At 47.3% G+C, this 15,212-nt stretch overlaps 1 protein-coding gene across 1 annotated transcript in view; it reads left to right on the top strand.

Moving 5' to 3' along the window:
• The window catches only part of CAPN14 (calpain 14), a 28,846-nt gene extending 18,778 nt beyond the window's left edge, over positions 1–10,068 (top strand). The window contains exons 16-21 of the mRNA XM_069586311.1: positions 2,359–2,423; positions 4,146–4,214; positions 5,406–5,484; positions 6,290–6,406; positions 6,775–6,830; positions 8,708–10,068. Of these exons, the coding sequence (XP_069442412.1) occupies positions 2,359–2,423; positions 4,146–4,214; positions 5,406–5,484; positions 6,290–6,406; positions 6,775–6,830; positions 8,708–8,734 (413 nt within the window). The 3' untranslated portion in view covers positions 8,735–10,068. The remainder of the gene's footprint in view (positions 1–2,358; positions 2,424–4,145; positions 4,215–5,405; positions 5,485–6,289; positions 6,407–6,774; positions 6,831–8,707) is intronic.
• Positions 10,069–15,212: the final 5,144 nt, after the last annotated feature.

The following is a 15,212-nucleotide window of genomic DNA, read 5'->3' as shown; positions in this document are numbered from 1 at the left end:
AAGATTTCTGCTAGTTTGCAAAGAATAGCTGAGTATTCCTTTTTTGGCTTAGAAAGTCCTTGTGGATGAATAGCACTCATTTCTTCAACTCAGCAAATAAATAATTAAGTATTGAGTAGCTTACCAGGGAGATCTCTGATAAGCTCATATTTAAATTGATTAACCTACAAAAATCTGATAGAAGGGAGCACGTCATATAGGAGAACTTTGATGTGGATGCCTTTGTGTGAAGCCTGGCATAAATCATCAGGAAAGCTTAAAGCCCATCTAAAAGTATTTTATATGTAGATTTTGAATGAGAAGAACATAATTTCTCCAGGCAAGAGAATGAACCTCAAAATGAAAAAAGTAAACCAAACAATTGAAGGGTATTTGATTGCTTCTCTTTTATACGAAGCCAAGATTTCAAACCCTAACAAACTCAGAAATTGCATAATTTCCAGATGGTTTCTCAAAACCACACTCGAATATCATAAAAGAGCCAGAAGGCGAGGCTCTAGAAATGATAGAATATAAGATGCGCCCCTCCCTACCCCTCATCAAAAAAAAAAAAAATTCTATGGAAATTATCTAAAAGAGATGGCTTCTGCACACTTAAATTTTTAAAAGAATGGATGGACACATTGCTTTCATTTATTCCTATGAGAGGATTTCTGGTGGACAGATCAAAGAGCTACTATAGATTTTGGCAAAATAGTTGGTAAAGTCTCTCATAGCAAGTGATGAAGTGGGGGTTGGAAAGTAGCAATATGATTCAAAATTTTAGCATCAATCCCAAGAGTTATATAAATATGAAACCAGAGGAATAATTCTATGTTATGGATCAGAGTCTACATGTTTAGATACTTGGATGAATCTCTGTATTTTGCCCTTGGTCCCCCTACACGTCCTCAGCTTTTATCAATGGCTTGGAGGAAGACAAGACACGAAGACTTATCAGATCTGCAGATGGCACAGAGCTGGGAGGAATCATTAATAGACAACAGAGTTGAAATTCAGAATGTTCACCACAAGCTGTGCCCAAGCCAAAAAGATGAAATGCAGTCAGGGTGATAATTAAAAACTGCCATTTTGTAATTTTTAAAAAATTGGTTGCGCAAGTTCATAACAGAAGAGACCTCATCTTTGTGGCAGTTTATTTGAAAGATATCTGGTTAATTTAGTTGACCTTGAGCTTAACATGTGCTAATAGTTTTAAGTTGCTGCTAAATAAGCTAATCGAAATTCAGGCAGTATTTAATGGAAGCTTTAGATGTGTTTTTGAAATCGTGTTCCAAGAAATGTTAGAAACCAAAAGGTTTTAGTGAGTGTTCCACGAAATAAAAAGGGTTAGGTTCTGTAGTCAATTGTGCTTAGGAAATTAGGTTTTAGTGAGTGTTCTGTGAAATATAAGGGGTTACGTTCTACTGTCAACTGAACTTAGGTAATTCTGCGTTAAACAAAATTTCAATGTTGACTCCTCTATACCAATCACGTGCTAAGGTACATGATAATGGAAAAAGGCTTGTAGATACAAAATATTTCAAATGTATTTGAACTCAAAACCCTTTTTCTGCAAAACATCTCCCTTGGAACCTACTTTGGGAAATGCAGACTAAAAATGTTAGAAGTGATAGATCCACTGTACTCTGCTTAATCCAATTGTAGCTGCAGGCGTGTGTTCTAGTCTTGGTATCACATTTTAGGGAGATGCTGGCAAAGCATAGATCATGGAAGAGGGAGGTGAGGGTTTGGAAACCATGTCATCTGGGGAAGCGTTGGATAAATGTTTAGATATTTAGGATGGAGGGGAGAGGTCGAGGAGGGGACAGATAGTTATTTATGCTTTTCTGGAGGTAAAACTAGGACTAGTGAGTGAATGAGAAAAGAGGTTCCTTTGGAATTAAATAAGAAATTTCTCATGACTTGGAGCTATGGATTCACTTGAAAAAGAGAGGTCCCATCGCTTACGGGAGCACTGTCAAGATGTCTGAGGCTGTCTCCCAGTTTGGGTGGGACCTTGAACAAGTTGCTCTTTCAGGCTGGGTAGTCTGTGACTAGCTGGCTACCTGCCTCTGCCATTCCCCCAGTTACAAAATGTCACCTTCTGCCACTTCACCAGGTGCAAAGGGCCATGTTCATCTGCCCCACTGTGTAAGCCAGAATGTTTTCTGCAGGGTTTTACTGTTTTCCTTGGGGGTAGGAATCACCCCCTGCGCCCCCACCCGCCAAGCCTTCTCTCTCTGTCTCCACTGCTGTAAGTCTCCCCACCCTCAACATAAATGATGCTCCTTGGAAGCTCCGAAGGGTCTAGACAGCACTGCCTCTCCCTGCAGTCCCAGGGCCACTCCCATGCAGACTCTTTCTGTTCCTTCACAGGTCTAGGAAGCAAACAGCCTCTCTTCAGCCTTGAGGCCTGTCAGGGTATCCTGGCCCTGCTGGATGTATCCTTCCAGGTTTGTGGGTAGATGCATTCTGCTGTTGGAGAGCTTTGCCCTGGAGCCAGACTGCCTGGGGTTGAAATCCAGCCCTAGCACTTAACTAGGGCTCTGAGGAGTGACAGAGTCCTCACGTGTAGCCTGGGGGGTAGTGTTAAAGCCTATTCTGTAGGACTGGTATGCAAATAAAATGAAGTGCTAAGGACAGAACTGTCACTGAGTCATTGAATAAGTGATCAATATCCTAGTGGCTCAGAAATAAAGAATCTGCCTGTAATGCAGGATGCCCAGGTTTGATCCCTGGGTCAGGAAGATCCCCTGGAGAGGGCATGGCAACACAATCTAGGATTCTTTCCTGGAGAATCCCATGGACAGAGGAGCCTGGCAGGCTATAGCCCATAGCGTCTCACAGAGTTGGACATGACTGAAATGACTTTGTTATTAATAACAATAAGTTTATTTCTGAAGAGTGAGGATGAGGCAGCTGCAGGGTGGTGGATAGTAACACTTCTCTGGGTGACAAGAAGCTTTTAAAGGAGCCTCAAGGTTCTGAGTTTTCCTTTTGCTGACGGGGCAGCAGCTGCCCCCATTTATAGATCAGGAAACCAGAGCTTGGAGTTCAGTGACCTGCCGAGAACTCAGTTTTCCTCATTCTCAACCCTGTGGTTTTTCTAGCAAATCTTCTGATTTTCTAAGTGGACAAGTTAAGTGAAAGTGAAGTCGCTCAGTCGAGTCCAACTCTTTGCGATCCCATGGACTGTAGCCTACCAGGCTCCTCTGTCCGTGGGATTCTCCAGGCAAGAGTACTGGAGTGGGTTGCCGTTTCCTTCTCCAGATCTTCCCAACACAGGGATCAAACCCAGGTCTCCCTCATTGCAGGCAGACGCTTTTCCATCTGAGCCACCAGGGAAGTGGACAAGTTAACTGGAGTTTAATTACCCACACTACAGACAGGCACATAGAATGGAGAGTGTGAAGAGGGTTGCAAATAGAATCTTGTTAGCAACTTTGCAGAGGCCAGGGGCAATGGGGGATGGTGGTCAGGTGTGCAGGCTTTGGGGCAGGTCCCAGCCTTGTCACCAGATGCATGGGCTTGGACGAGATCATACTTGCTGAGCTCTCATTTCATCATTCAGAGCAGGGGGCAGTTAGTACTTACCCCAGCTGCTGGGTGAAAATGAAGTTCCATAGGTCAAGTGTGTAGCTCAGCGCTAGGCCCACCGTAGGGCTCCAATAGAGCTGGTGTGTGGTGGTATTTCTGACCCAGTCTCTCTGAGGTGGGGGGACTTGGACATGGTCTACAGAGCCAACCATTCAGCTGTTAACTTGTCACAAAATGACTAAATATAAAAATCCTCATCCACCCTTGTGCCTGAATCCATCCATAAGTTAGTTTTAACAATAGTGATAAAATATTTACTATGTTTTATTTAAACTGTATCAAATCGGCCACATCAGAACACCCTGTTTCACTAAATGGAAACTCTTATCACCACCATCATCCCCACCTCTCCTCCCAGCATTGCTGTGTTCCAGCTCATTCTGTCCTTTCCTAGCAAGGGCCAGGGAGCCCTGGGCTGGACAGACCAGTCAGGGGAGGCCAACTAGGGATGTCCAACGTTGACTGTGGTGTCCCAAGTTGCCCGCGGCTCTGTGAAGGGCCCATCACTGCCTCCAGAGGTGGGCATGAAACTCCTGTGGTGGCTTTGACCTTAACCTTGCTCTCAGCTTAATGCATCCGGCACTGTGAGTATCCAGGAATTCAGGGACCTGTGGAAGCAGCTGATGTTTTACCAGGTGAGAACAAGTGTTTAGCCTGCCTCCTGCAGGACGGTGCAGAAAGGGCAATTCTGCAAAATGTACGAGACCTCTCCCTTTCAGCCCTTTCTACTGTTAAGTAGTTAGAATAGGAAACTAGAGTCCAGAATGGTGGTGGCTAAAGGACAATGACGGGAAAGCCTGCGAAAATAGAACAAAGAAAGGTCTGAGGGCTGGAGTGAGGGCTTCAGGTAGAACAAACAGCACTCCTGGCCGGCCCGATTTACAGAGGGCAGGCCCGGGGGTGGGAGGGGGGGGCGGGAGGAAAAGCATATAAAAGAGGAGCCAAAGGGTCGGGCCGCCCCCTCTTTTCCCTTTGAGTCTTTGGGTCGGCATGCCCTCACACCTCAAGGATGTATTTTCCTGCTATTTTCTTAAATAAAATTGAGCTGTAACACGGAGCTATAACACTGATCTGTCTAAGAGCTATAACACAGTCTGTTCAAGACCTGAGAGCTATAACATGGTCTTTCGCAGACCCGAGAGCTATAGCACGGTCTGTCCGAGAGCTATGACACGCTGAGGGCTCTAATGTCCGTTACTTCCAATTTTTGTTGAGATGAGACAGGACCGAGGAAAATACCCTTGCCTGACACTACCCAACCGCTCACTCAGTCTTCCAAGTGTCCTTCTAGCGTTTCTTCCTTTCTCTTCCAAACCCAGGGAGCCTGTTGCAATAGTCTTCTGGATTTTGAAGGTGACATCCGATCATGTTGCCTCCTTCCTTCCTAACTAAAAGGAAGAGACTCCCCGTGGCCTTCAGATCAAGTTCACACCCCTTAGCATGGCATTTAGAGTCCTTCATAAATTGGCTCCCGCCTACTTTTCCAGTTGTTGCTCACCACCCTCCTCCTGTCTCCTGAGTCATCAGGTTGGAAGCCCTTCAAAATTTGGATGATTCGCTTAGATTAAGCCTGTTTACCTGTATCCTGACTCTCCATCCCTCATGACAGAAAGACTGCCCCCTCTTACAGCTTAAAGGACAACTGGGACAGGGGGTGGGATCCCAGCCAGGAGACCCCAGCCTGTTCTTGTCTGGGCAGCTAGGCCCAAAGATGGAGCCTCACGCCCACTAGCAGTCCTGCAGGCTTGGCACTGGGGTGCAAGGGGCTCTCAGAGGGTGCTTGGAGATGGCTGGCTTCCTTAGCCTTTGCTTTGTGTTCTTCCCAGGAGGTTTTCCACAAGCAAGACACTAACCAGTCAGGATCCCTGAATTGGGCCCAACTACGGGCTGCCATGAGGGAGGCAGGTAGGCACACAGCAGGCCCGGAGGGGGGCTGGGGGTGGGGCAGGGGTGGGGCTGGGGTGCATGACGTCCTGCTGGTGGTTTAGTCACAAAGTCGTGTCTGACTCTTGTGACCTCATGGACTGCAGCCTGCCAGGCTCCTCTGTCCATGGGATTTTCCAGATAAGCGTACTGGAGTAGGTTACCGTTTCCTTCCCCAGGGGATCTTCCTGACCCAGGAATCAAACCCGGGCCTACCTGCATTGCAGGCAGATTCTTTACCGACTGAACCACTAGGGAAGCCTAACAGTTATTCTAAAGAGCAGAGTTACTCCCTGAGTTCAGAGGCCCAAAGATGCGGATCTGTGATTAACTAAAACACGGATTATCAGTATGTTCACAGCTAACATTTACTGAGGGCTGGCACACACCCACACTTTAGTCTTTGCCAACACCCTGTCATAATCCCCACTTTACAGAGGAAGAAATAGCAGCTCAGATAAGTTAAGTCACCTGGGGCTTACCTCTGGGACTCCCAGACTCCAAAACAGATTGTCTTGACCACTAAGCAGACGGCCTCCTACCGGAAAGGCCAGTAACCCGCTTGATCAAGAAACCCTCCTGGTTGCCTAGGGGACAGGGACAGAGAATGGAGAGAAGATAAGATTAGTAAAATAAGTAATTAATTCACAATGAACCCTCTCAAAGAAGACCCCGGGCTATTAGAATTCAGGTCCCGGAGGTGGAGGGACAATTTAGGGGCATCAGGTAGCAGGGGAGCTAGGTGTGAGGTCTCAGCACCCACGGCGGGAGCCTGTGTTCCACGCAGGAATCGTGCTCAGTGATGGCGTCTGCCAGCTGATGCTTATCCGCTACGGCGGCCCCGACCTCCAGATGAACTTCGTCAGCTTTGTCCACTTGATGCTGCGTGTGGAGAACATGGAGGGTGAGCTGGGGAAGGAGGGTGGACCCGGGCTTCCTCTGCTCTCCCCATGGATTGCCCACCCATCCCCAGTTCACGCAAAAAGAGGATGCTGCCAGTGCAGGGAACTCTGGGGAACGCTGGCTCTGTTTCTGTGAAACCTGGCTGCATCTCCCCAAACTCACGGATGCCTTGCCTGTTCCAGGACAGAGGTGTGGGTGGCTTGCTTAGAACAAGCGTGGCATGTGTGGTTGCACCAAGGCCAAACTTGGGTTCCTGGGTGAGGGGATGTATGGGAGGAGCTAGTCCCTTATGTTTCCAACACACACACACACACACACACACACACACACACACACAGCCCTGTGTTCCTTTCTGCTGCGTTTTCACAGATGTCTTCCAAAACTTGACCCAAGACGGCAAAGGGATATACCTCCAGAAGCCAGAGGTAAGACCTTCTCCACGGGATTGAGTCTCATCATCTTAGGCAGTGGTGGCCAGTGCGGGTCCAGGGTCTTGTGAAGGAGAAAGGTGCTGGGGACCCTTCATTCTGCTGAGTTCAGGAGGCAGCACTACATTCATTCATTCAGGCATTGTTTTGATGGGGCACCTGCTGTGTGCCAGGGAAGGTACAAGGATTTGTTGAATGACGGAAGTGATACGCTGAGGGGAAAACAACACTGTGTCTGACACTGATTATCTTCCCCGGCGACTCGGGTTGCATGGATTTACTGAGCACCTTCTATGGGCCAGATGTGGTGTTAGACGGTGTTTGCTGCATAGACATTGGAGTCTGGAGTTGAATCATCTGCCCTTTCTTTCTCAAACATTCTCTGGGACTTCCCTGGCAGGCCAGTGGTTAAGACTCTGTGCTTCCACTACAGGGGGCTCAGGTTCAATCCCTGGTCGGAAAACTAAGATACCACATGCAGGGTGGCCAAAAAAAATAAAACACATTCTCTGTCTGAGCTGCTTAGGAAGGGACTGATAAAAGCTGGGGTTTCTCTCTTGACCCCAGATGTCCATTTTATGGAATAACCTTCTAAGATATAGAAGGTTCTCTGGTGGGCTTCCCTGGTGGCTCAGCTGGTAAAGAATCTGCCTGCAAGGTGGGAGATCTGGGTTTAATCTCTGGGTTGGGAAGATCCCCTGGAGAAGGGAAAGGTTACTCCCCACTCCAGTGTTCTGGCCTGCAGAGTTCCATGGACTGTATAGTCCATGGGGTCGCAAAGAGTTGAACACGATTGAGTGACTTTCACTTTCTAAGATATAGGGACCCACAGTGTGTCTACCCTCAATCACTCACATGTTTGAATGTGAAGGTGGGATGGCGCTAGAGAGGCAATGGTTTTAGAACTCCTGAGCCCATCCCCAAGCAAAGGTCCCCAAGACCACCTCCTGATCTCAAGCAGTCCATCCATAGCAGCAGACTCAGCACTGAGAGAGCAGGACGATGTCAGTGTGGCAATCGACACGGGATAGCCCACAGCTTGAGGAGGCTTCTAAAAAGCAATGTGCTATCACAACAAAAGAATGGACTGTTATAAGCCACAGCACCCCTTGTAACCATCTGTGGGCAAATCATGTTACACCTCTGGGCCTCAACTTCCCAATATGTGAGATGAGCTGGCTGAGCGAGGTGGTCTGTAAGAGTCTCTACAGCCCTGACCATCTCTGGTTCCTTAAGGAGATCCTCAAAGTCATTCAAGGAGGTTTGAAGGGAGTAGCAGCCAACTTGTTGGGATTTCACTCTGGGGTTTTCTCTGATCCCTTTGGCAATGTCACCATTATCACCTTCATCATCACCAGCATCAGCATCACCCTTTTAATGTAATTGGTCTGGGGTGTGGCCTCTCCAGAGATCCCCACTGTGTGAGTTAGAGGGACCATTCATTACGCACACATAAAGCTGTCAGACCAATGGGCTCATAAATGTAAACATGCAGAATATGCTCTAATGGATCTCTGCTGCCCAGTCGGTCCGCACACCTGCGCACTGCTATCAAGAGTGTGCCAAATTGAATTCGTGGGGGAAAATTGCATTGCGAATTGAATATAGAATCAACCAGCATCTCTGGCTATCATCATTCACAGGCACCAGGAGAAGTCAAGGTTGATTATATTTCAGGTTGATTTATACTTACCACCAGATGGTATGGTCCCTCTGGCTAAGCCATCCATTAATGTCCTGTCTCCATGGCTTCCCAGGAGTGAGAGGGAGGAGGCCCCAAGTCCAGTCACCAGGTGACTGAGAGATGAAGCATCCTTAACTGAATGTCAGAGATGGCTCTGAATGGACTGTAACTTGCTTCCCCATTATTCCAGTGGCTAATGATGGCTCTGTACTGCTGAGAAGGCTGGAAGCTCACTGATCCTCACTGAAGACTCTGCATATGGACCAAGGGTGGCCTTTAGCTGGGACCAACCCATGTTCAACCCGCCTACATTTCTTCAGGACCGTGTCTCCAGCTATCACCGTCTCATCTGGGAGGATGGGCAGCATACAAAAAGAGAAGTGAGGGAGTAAAGATTGCCTTGGGGTTGTCAAAACCAGCTCTTTTCCCCAGTGACCACAACCACAAGCAGAGACATGGCCTGAGCTGACTGTGGGTTGGTGTGCTTATCTTTGTATGATACGGCCTCCATGGGAGTCTAACTTAAATGACCTTAGATGTGCTATGTCATCATATTTGGGGTAAGCGTCTAGGTTTCAAGATCTGAAGAGGGAATGATATGTTTATAGACATATGTAAATTGGCATCTATAAACTGGTAGCAGCATGGGCTAAGTTTTAACTGTCTAGGGGTGGAGTAGACCCATATTGCACTTTCAAGAGTGCAGAAAATAATAGAATTGGCAAGGTTTGGGGGCATGGGCTGGCCCTGGCCTCTGAGGTCACTGAGTGATCTTCCGCTAACAATATCTCCAGATAGTTGGATTTGGTGTGTACCAGTAGATTTGACACATCCAGCTTCTTAAAGGGCTTTCTGCATACGATGGGTGTCAGTCTGTTTACCTGACCTATGGGCTATCAGATCTACTTCAAAGAAAAATAACAAATCCATGCTACATCATAGAGTTAATCAGTAAATGGTCAGTATATCTGTTTTGTTTTTTTTTTAACTATGTTCATACCTCATTTTCATGGGATCCCTACCAACCCAGAACCCAGATGGAAAACCAGAGCACTGGCCATTTTCCAAGGCCATACATTCTATTTATAAGTTAGCAACCTAGAGCCATTCTTAAAATTCTATTTATTATTCATTTACAAACTGTTCTAACCATCGGGACTGCCTGGTTTCCAGGCCCATAGCAGATTAAAGGAGGAGGCTGAAAGGGGGAGATCAAAGGGTGTCTTTCGGCAGAACTAAAGGAAATTTGACAGCCTGGTAGATGGGCAGTATGGAAGAAAGAGGGAGCTCTTTCAAAGAATGGCTCAGGGAGTAGAAAAGCATTTTATTTAGAAAAACCTTTATGTATTCCAAGTGATGAAAAATACAACAGTTTGTTATAAAGTGCCATGTATACTACTACTTGAGTATTACTGATTTTATAAATAGTGATCCTGTATTTATATTTTTTAAAAGAGTTTTATGTTTGTTTATTTATCAATATCTCTATCTTTAGATTCTGCCATTGTAAATATTTGGTTTAATTAAATTGTTATTGCTTTGTACCATGAAGGCAGTTTTGTAGATTTTTGGGGAAGGTTTCATGACATGTGGGTTGCAGAGTGATGGTTTTGCTGGTGCAGATGGAATCAACGCTGAAATGAATTCTGACAGAGTCCCTCTTTCAGCTGCTTGGTGATGATCTGAGACGGCCTCCTGTCACTCATGTATAACCTCCACTCCCCTGAATTTATGTATCATTGTGTTCTGTGCTGACTCATGGATGCCCTGGGCCCTGCTGACCTCCACCCCCAATGATTTCCTCTGTGCCTCCCAAAGCTGAGTGCTGGAAATGAGGGGCAAAGCCACGTCCCTACCCACATAACCCCTTCCCATCTGGTGTCACCCAGGGCATGGGAGCAAGTAAAGCTCTAGGGCAGGATAGACTGTTGAAGGTCAGGATGAAGTCATGCTGAAGATCTGAGTGCTGGACGTCAGCGATTTCCAGAAGTCAAAAGCCCAAGCTTTCCATAACAGGTGGAAAGCGTGCAATCCAGAAGTCCAGCAACGAAGGAGCAAGGAGCCAGTCCTCAGGTGTTAGGTGAGGGCAGGAGTCCAAAGGGTTGGGTTGTCCAGAAGACCAGCCCAAGTAGGCAGAGCATGCCAAGAGAGCCTGTCCTAAGCTTTCATATCTCAGGGGGAAAAAAAAGGATTCTTATTGATAAAAGAAAAGGGACTAAAGTAGCTACCCTGTTTATTTCTTTATTCTGGTTTTTCTTTTCTCATGGTTTGTATAAAAGTTCAGTCGCTGACTGGGAGCTCAACCCAATGCTCTGTGACAGCCTAGAGGGATGGGATGGGATGGGAGATGGGAGGGAGGTCCAAGAGGGAGGAGATATATATATACTTGTGGCTGATTCATGTTGATGCATGGCAGAAATCAGCATAATATTATAAAGCAATTATCCTCTAATGAAAATTCAGTCACCACAGAGAACCTTCCAGATGCCAGTTAAGGCCCAGGGCAGGGTGGTCAGTTGCCAACTGTACAGAGCACTGCTTTCCTACTCTTGTTACTCTGGATTAGAGAAATGATTTTAGCCTCTAGGATTTCCAAGCTGATGTTTTCCCAATGGAATATAAGGTTTTATATTTAGGAAAAAAAGGCAAAAATGAGTTCCGTGGGCCCTAGGTAGGTGAGAGGAGGCCAGCTCTGCCTGGCTTGGGGATGAGCAAGCTGTGTGTCCAGCTCTCAGGGAGTTCTGGTGAGACAGCCCTCTGGGGTCATGTTGCTGGCCATAGTGCGCGAGTTACCCTCCCACCCAGGGTTCTGAAGATTGAAGGGGTACAAAGTCCAACAGCAATGAAAATGGGGAGGGGTTGGGCAGGAAGAGTCTAGCTGTATGACCTTGGACCTCAGGTTACCATTTGTAAAATGGAGCCCAAAATGTCTACATTACTGGGTGATTATGAAGACTAAATAATGCCGGTATGCTATAGGCACTCAGTAAATGAAGCTCCTCTTTTTTTCGTAGGCAGAGCAGATTTTTTCTTACAAATATTATTTATTTTTTAAAATAAATAATGTATTTATTAAATATAAAAAAATATAAAACATAAAAAAACATGTCTTATATTTTTAAGACATGGTCACTTAGAACAACCACTCTCCTGGAATGCCCAAGGTTTCACACCCCATTCTTACTTTCCTCTTCCTCTGCATCTCCTCTCTGAATGTGTTGATTGTGATTATGATTTTGACTGTTAGTCACTCAGTAGTGTCTGACTCTTTGCGATCCCATGGACTGTTTGTAGCCCACCAGGCTCCTCTGTTCATGGAATTCTCCAGGCAAGAATACTGGAGTGGGTTGCCATTCCCTTCTCCAGGGAACTTCTCAACCCAGAGATGGAACCTGTGTCTCCTGGATGTGTTACTCCTTCCTTGAAGTGTGGTCCCAGGAGGTCCAGCCCAGTCTCCAACGCCAGGGGTCCAACTCTAGGCACCTCTGAGAAAGGGGCCCTCTTGTAATGAAAGCTCCTCTCAAGTCAGACAGACACAGGTGATGCCTTCTGCTCCCCTTGAACTTCGGAAGCAGGAGAAGGTTTACTCATCAGAACCCCAGGTTGTCAGCGAGGGGTTTTCTGGACCACAGACCAAGCAATTTCTGGAGACCAGGCTGACCAGCAGTTGTTCCAGCACTTGAAAAGTACAAGCTCACAGACTTAGGGAACGGACTTAGGGTTGCCGAGAGGAAGGATGAGGGGGAAGGGATAGGTAGGCAGTTTGGAATGGAAGTGTACACACTGCTATATTTAAAACGGATAACCAACAAGGACCTACGGTACAGCACATGAAACTCTGCTCAATGCTATGTGGCAGCCTAGATGAGAGGGGAGTTTGGGGAAGAATGGATACATGTATATGTATGGCTGGCTTCCCAGGTGGCTCAGGGTTAAAGAATTCACCCGCCCATGCAGGAGATGCAGGTTTGATCCCTGGGTCAGGAAAATCCCCTGGAAGAGGAAATGGCAACTCACTCCAATATTTTTGCCTTGAAAAAATCCTGTGGACCGAGGAGACTGGCAGGGGCTACAGTCCTTGGGGTCACAAAGAGTCAGGCACGACAGCAACTGAACACATCCCCCCCCTCCCCAACACGTATGGCTGGGCCCCTTCGCTGTTCACCTGAAACTATGACAACATTGTTAATTGTCTGTATCTCAATACAAAATAAAAAAAATTTAAAAAAAGATGTGAGCTCAACCTGATTTCTCAGATAGGGGTGGGGGCGGTGGTGGTGGGGGGGGGTGGCGCTCAGCCATCTGTGGCATGTACTGAGGCTGTATAGACACTAGATGGCGCCCTGTTCCCATGCTCGGGCTCCTTCCTGGGAACTGGACTGCCACTAACATCTTCAGCCCCTAGCCCGGGACACCCTGGCTGATTTAGAGTCCTGATACCTGACTCAGCTCAAAAAGCCACTTTCAGCCCCACGTGGGTTCACTCCCTTTTTCTTGCCTCCTTTTTCTGCTTAGGTTCTAATTGTTGCACTGTACTTCATTTTACAGTGAAGTACATTTTACAGCTTATTCGTTTCTGGGGGGGGGGGGGGGAAGAGCAGGCTGTGCTTCTAAGCCCTTGTTTCAAATGCATCGCTGATGATGCACCCAGTTCTCTCACCCTTGGACCCCAGCGCCTGCCTTATTGCCTAACTCAAGTTTGGTTTTCATTGAATGAATGGATGATTTTTGAAACAATTCAGGTGAATCCTGTCATTTAAAAAGCCAGCATCTATTCAAGTTTCTAGCTGAAAATATTAGTACATAAAGTTTGCCTAGGGACAAACGACTTTCCTCTGAAAGGTCCCTCAGATGTTGCTTAAGGGTTAGTTGTGTGCTGATGCTGACCATGGGGACAATTCGGACCGCCTGTGAAAAGCGTTATCAAGCTCTATCTGAAAACACTTTCCACATCTTGACATTCCGGGGACTCTGGCATCATTTTCTCTTACACATTTAGAATTCAGTGGTATTGACCAGTTGGGGAAAGTTCCAGAGACTTTTGCTTTCAGGGTCTCAGTGGCCGCTCTGTGGGCAGTGGGAGGGGGCGGGTCCTGGTTGTTGAGACATCTCCAGCCTAAGCCTCAACAGCTCCCCCTGTTGGCAGAAGTATATGAGGCCAGCAGTCGCGCAGCCCAACACGGGCAGGGAGGGGAGGTGGAAGGAGCAGGCTCACCTGGGTGCGGAGTCTGGGTGTTTTTTGTTCTCCTGGAAAGCTTTCCAAGGGGCCTTAGATGCATTTCCTAATTTCTCAATTCAACTATTTACAAAAGTTATGTGTGCAGTTGGAGGAGGCTGGACTGTGTAACTTCTAAATCTGCCTCTGGCTGGAGATAAATTTGCCAAGAGCACAGGCTGGGCTTGAAAAAAAAAAAAGGCTGCCTGAGTCTGGCTCCATTTACTAGCATAAGTTACCTTTGGCGAGTCGCCAATGTTTCTGTGGTCCACAGGATGGTGTGGATCACATGTCATGTGTGGTTACGATGGTGAACTGCTTAGCACCAAGCCAGGCCTCTGCTATGGTTTACCGTGGACCCACAGGAGGGGCCATCTCCACTCTGCAGTGACCCCAGGATTCCCCCAGGCGTGAAGGCAAGTGGTTTCTGAACCAGGGCAAACCAGAGGCCTCAGGGCTCTGATGCCTGAAACCCAAGCTTCAGTTCTGCTTGGAAAATATGGCTTTCAGAGCTTTCATACAAAGAATGATTCATTTTCCTTTTGGCCGAATGAAAGGATCAAAATGATCTTTGTCTTTGTTTTGACTTCCCATTGACTTCACATCAAGTCACCCCCAAGAGGGACTGTCATTGAGCTTGACTGTCCACTCACTCAGTTAATGGCCAAATTGCTCTTGAGCAGTAACAGGAGAGGCAGCCCAGCCAAGGCCGCACAGCGGCCGCAGCAGCCTTGCTCAGGCAGAGCGGGCAGACCAGCCTGCAGCCCTGGGCCAGCCCCTCTGCTCTCTCACCCTTGGTTTCACACACACCCAGAGAAGTGGGCTTGTTCAGGCCCCACAGCAGGGCTGACTCCCATTTTGCATGGTCTGGGGTTCTCTGGGTACAGCTTGGATGGTTGATGGATATAGAACATTCTTTTCCTGGTCTTTGGCCAGGAATCAGAGCAGTCAGAGATTGTTAGAGGGCCTTGGCCAGGACTTTCATGCTAGAAGGACCATGGTGTTCTGGGTGTGGGCAGGGCGTCTAGAGGAGGGAGCTACAGGGAGCCCTCCTGGGGACTCTGAAGGTCGTGTGTTTGCAGTTTGGTTTGTAGGTGATGCCTGGAAAGGGGACTGAGAGACTGTCGCGCAGGGCTGTTCATTGCTGCCCAGGTGCATGTGTGTCTGACACCCAGGCTCCCAGATTCAATGGTTTCTTCAGATCAGGCTGTGTGGGGCTGGAGGCTCAGGAACTGAAAGGAATTCTGAATCCTTCAAGTTCTGCTGTGAAAGTTGGGTCCTTAGGGATTAAGAATGACTCAGGAGTGGGCTAGTAAAAGGGCAATACACCTGACCAGAAGCCAGATTATGTGAACTTACGTCCCTTCTGCCAGAAACTGGAGGTGAGGTTGGGTAGCCTTAGGAAAGTATTTGACCTCTCTGAGAATCGGTATAGTCATCTTCTGATTTGGGATGGTGACTTCCGCCTCCCTGGATGGTG

Source organism: Ovis canadensis, chromosome 3 (genome assembly GCF_042477335.2).
Source record: "Ovis canadensis isolate MfBH-ARS-UI-01 breed Bighorn chromosome 3, ARS-UI_OviCan_v2, whole genome shotgun sequence".
NCBI lineage: Eukaryota > Metazoa > Chordata > Mammalia > Artiodactyla > Bovidae > Ovis > Ovis canadensis.
The sequence above is the reverse complement of the archived record's forward strand: the minus strand, read 5'-3'. Positions and strand labels throughout refer to the sequence as shown.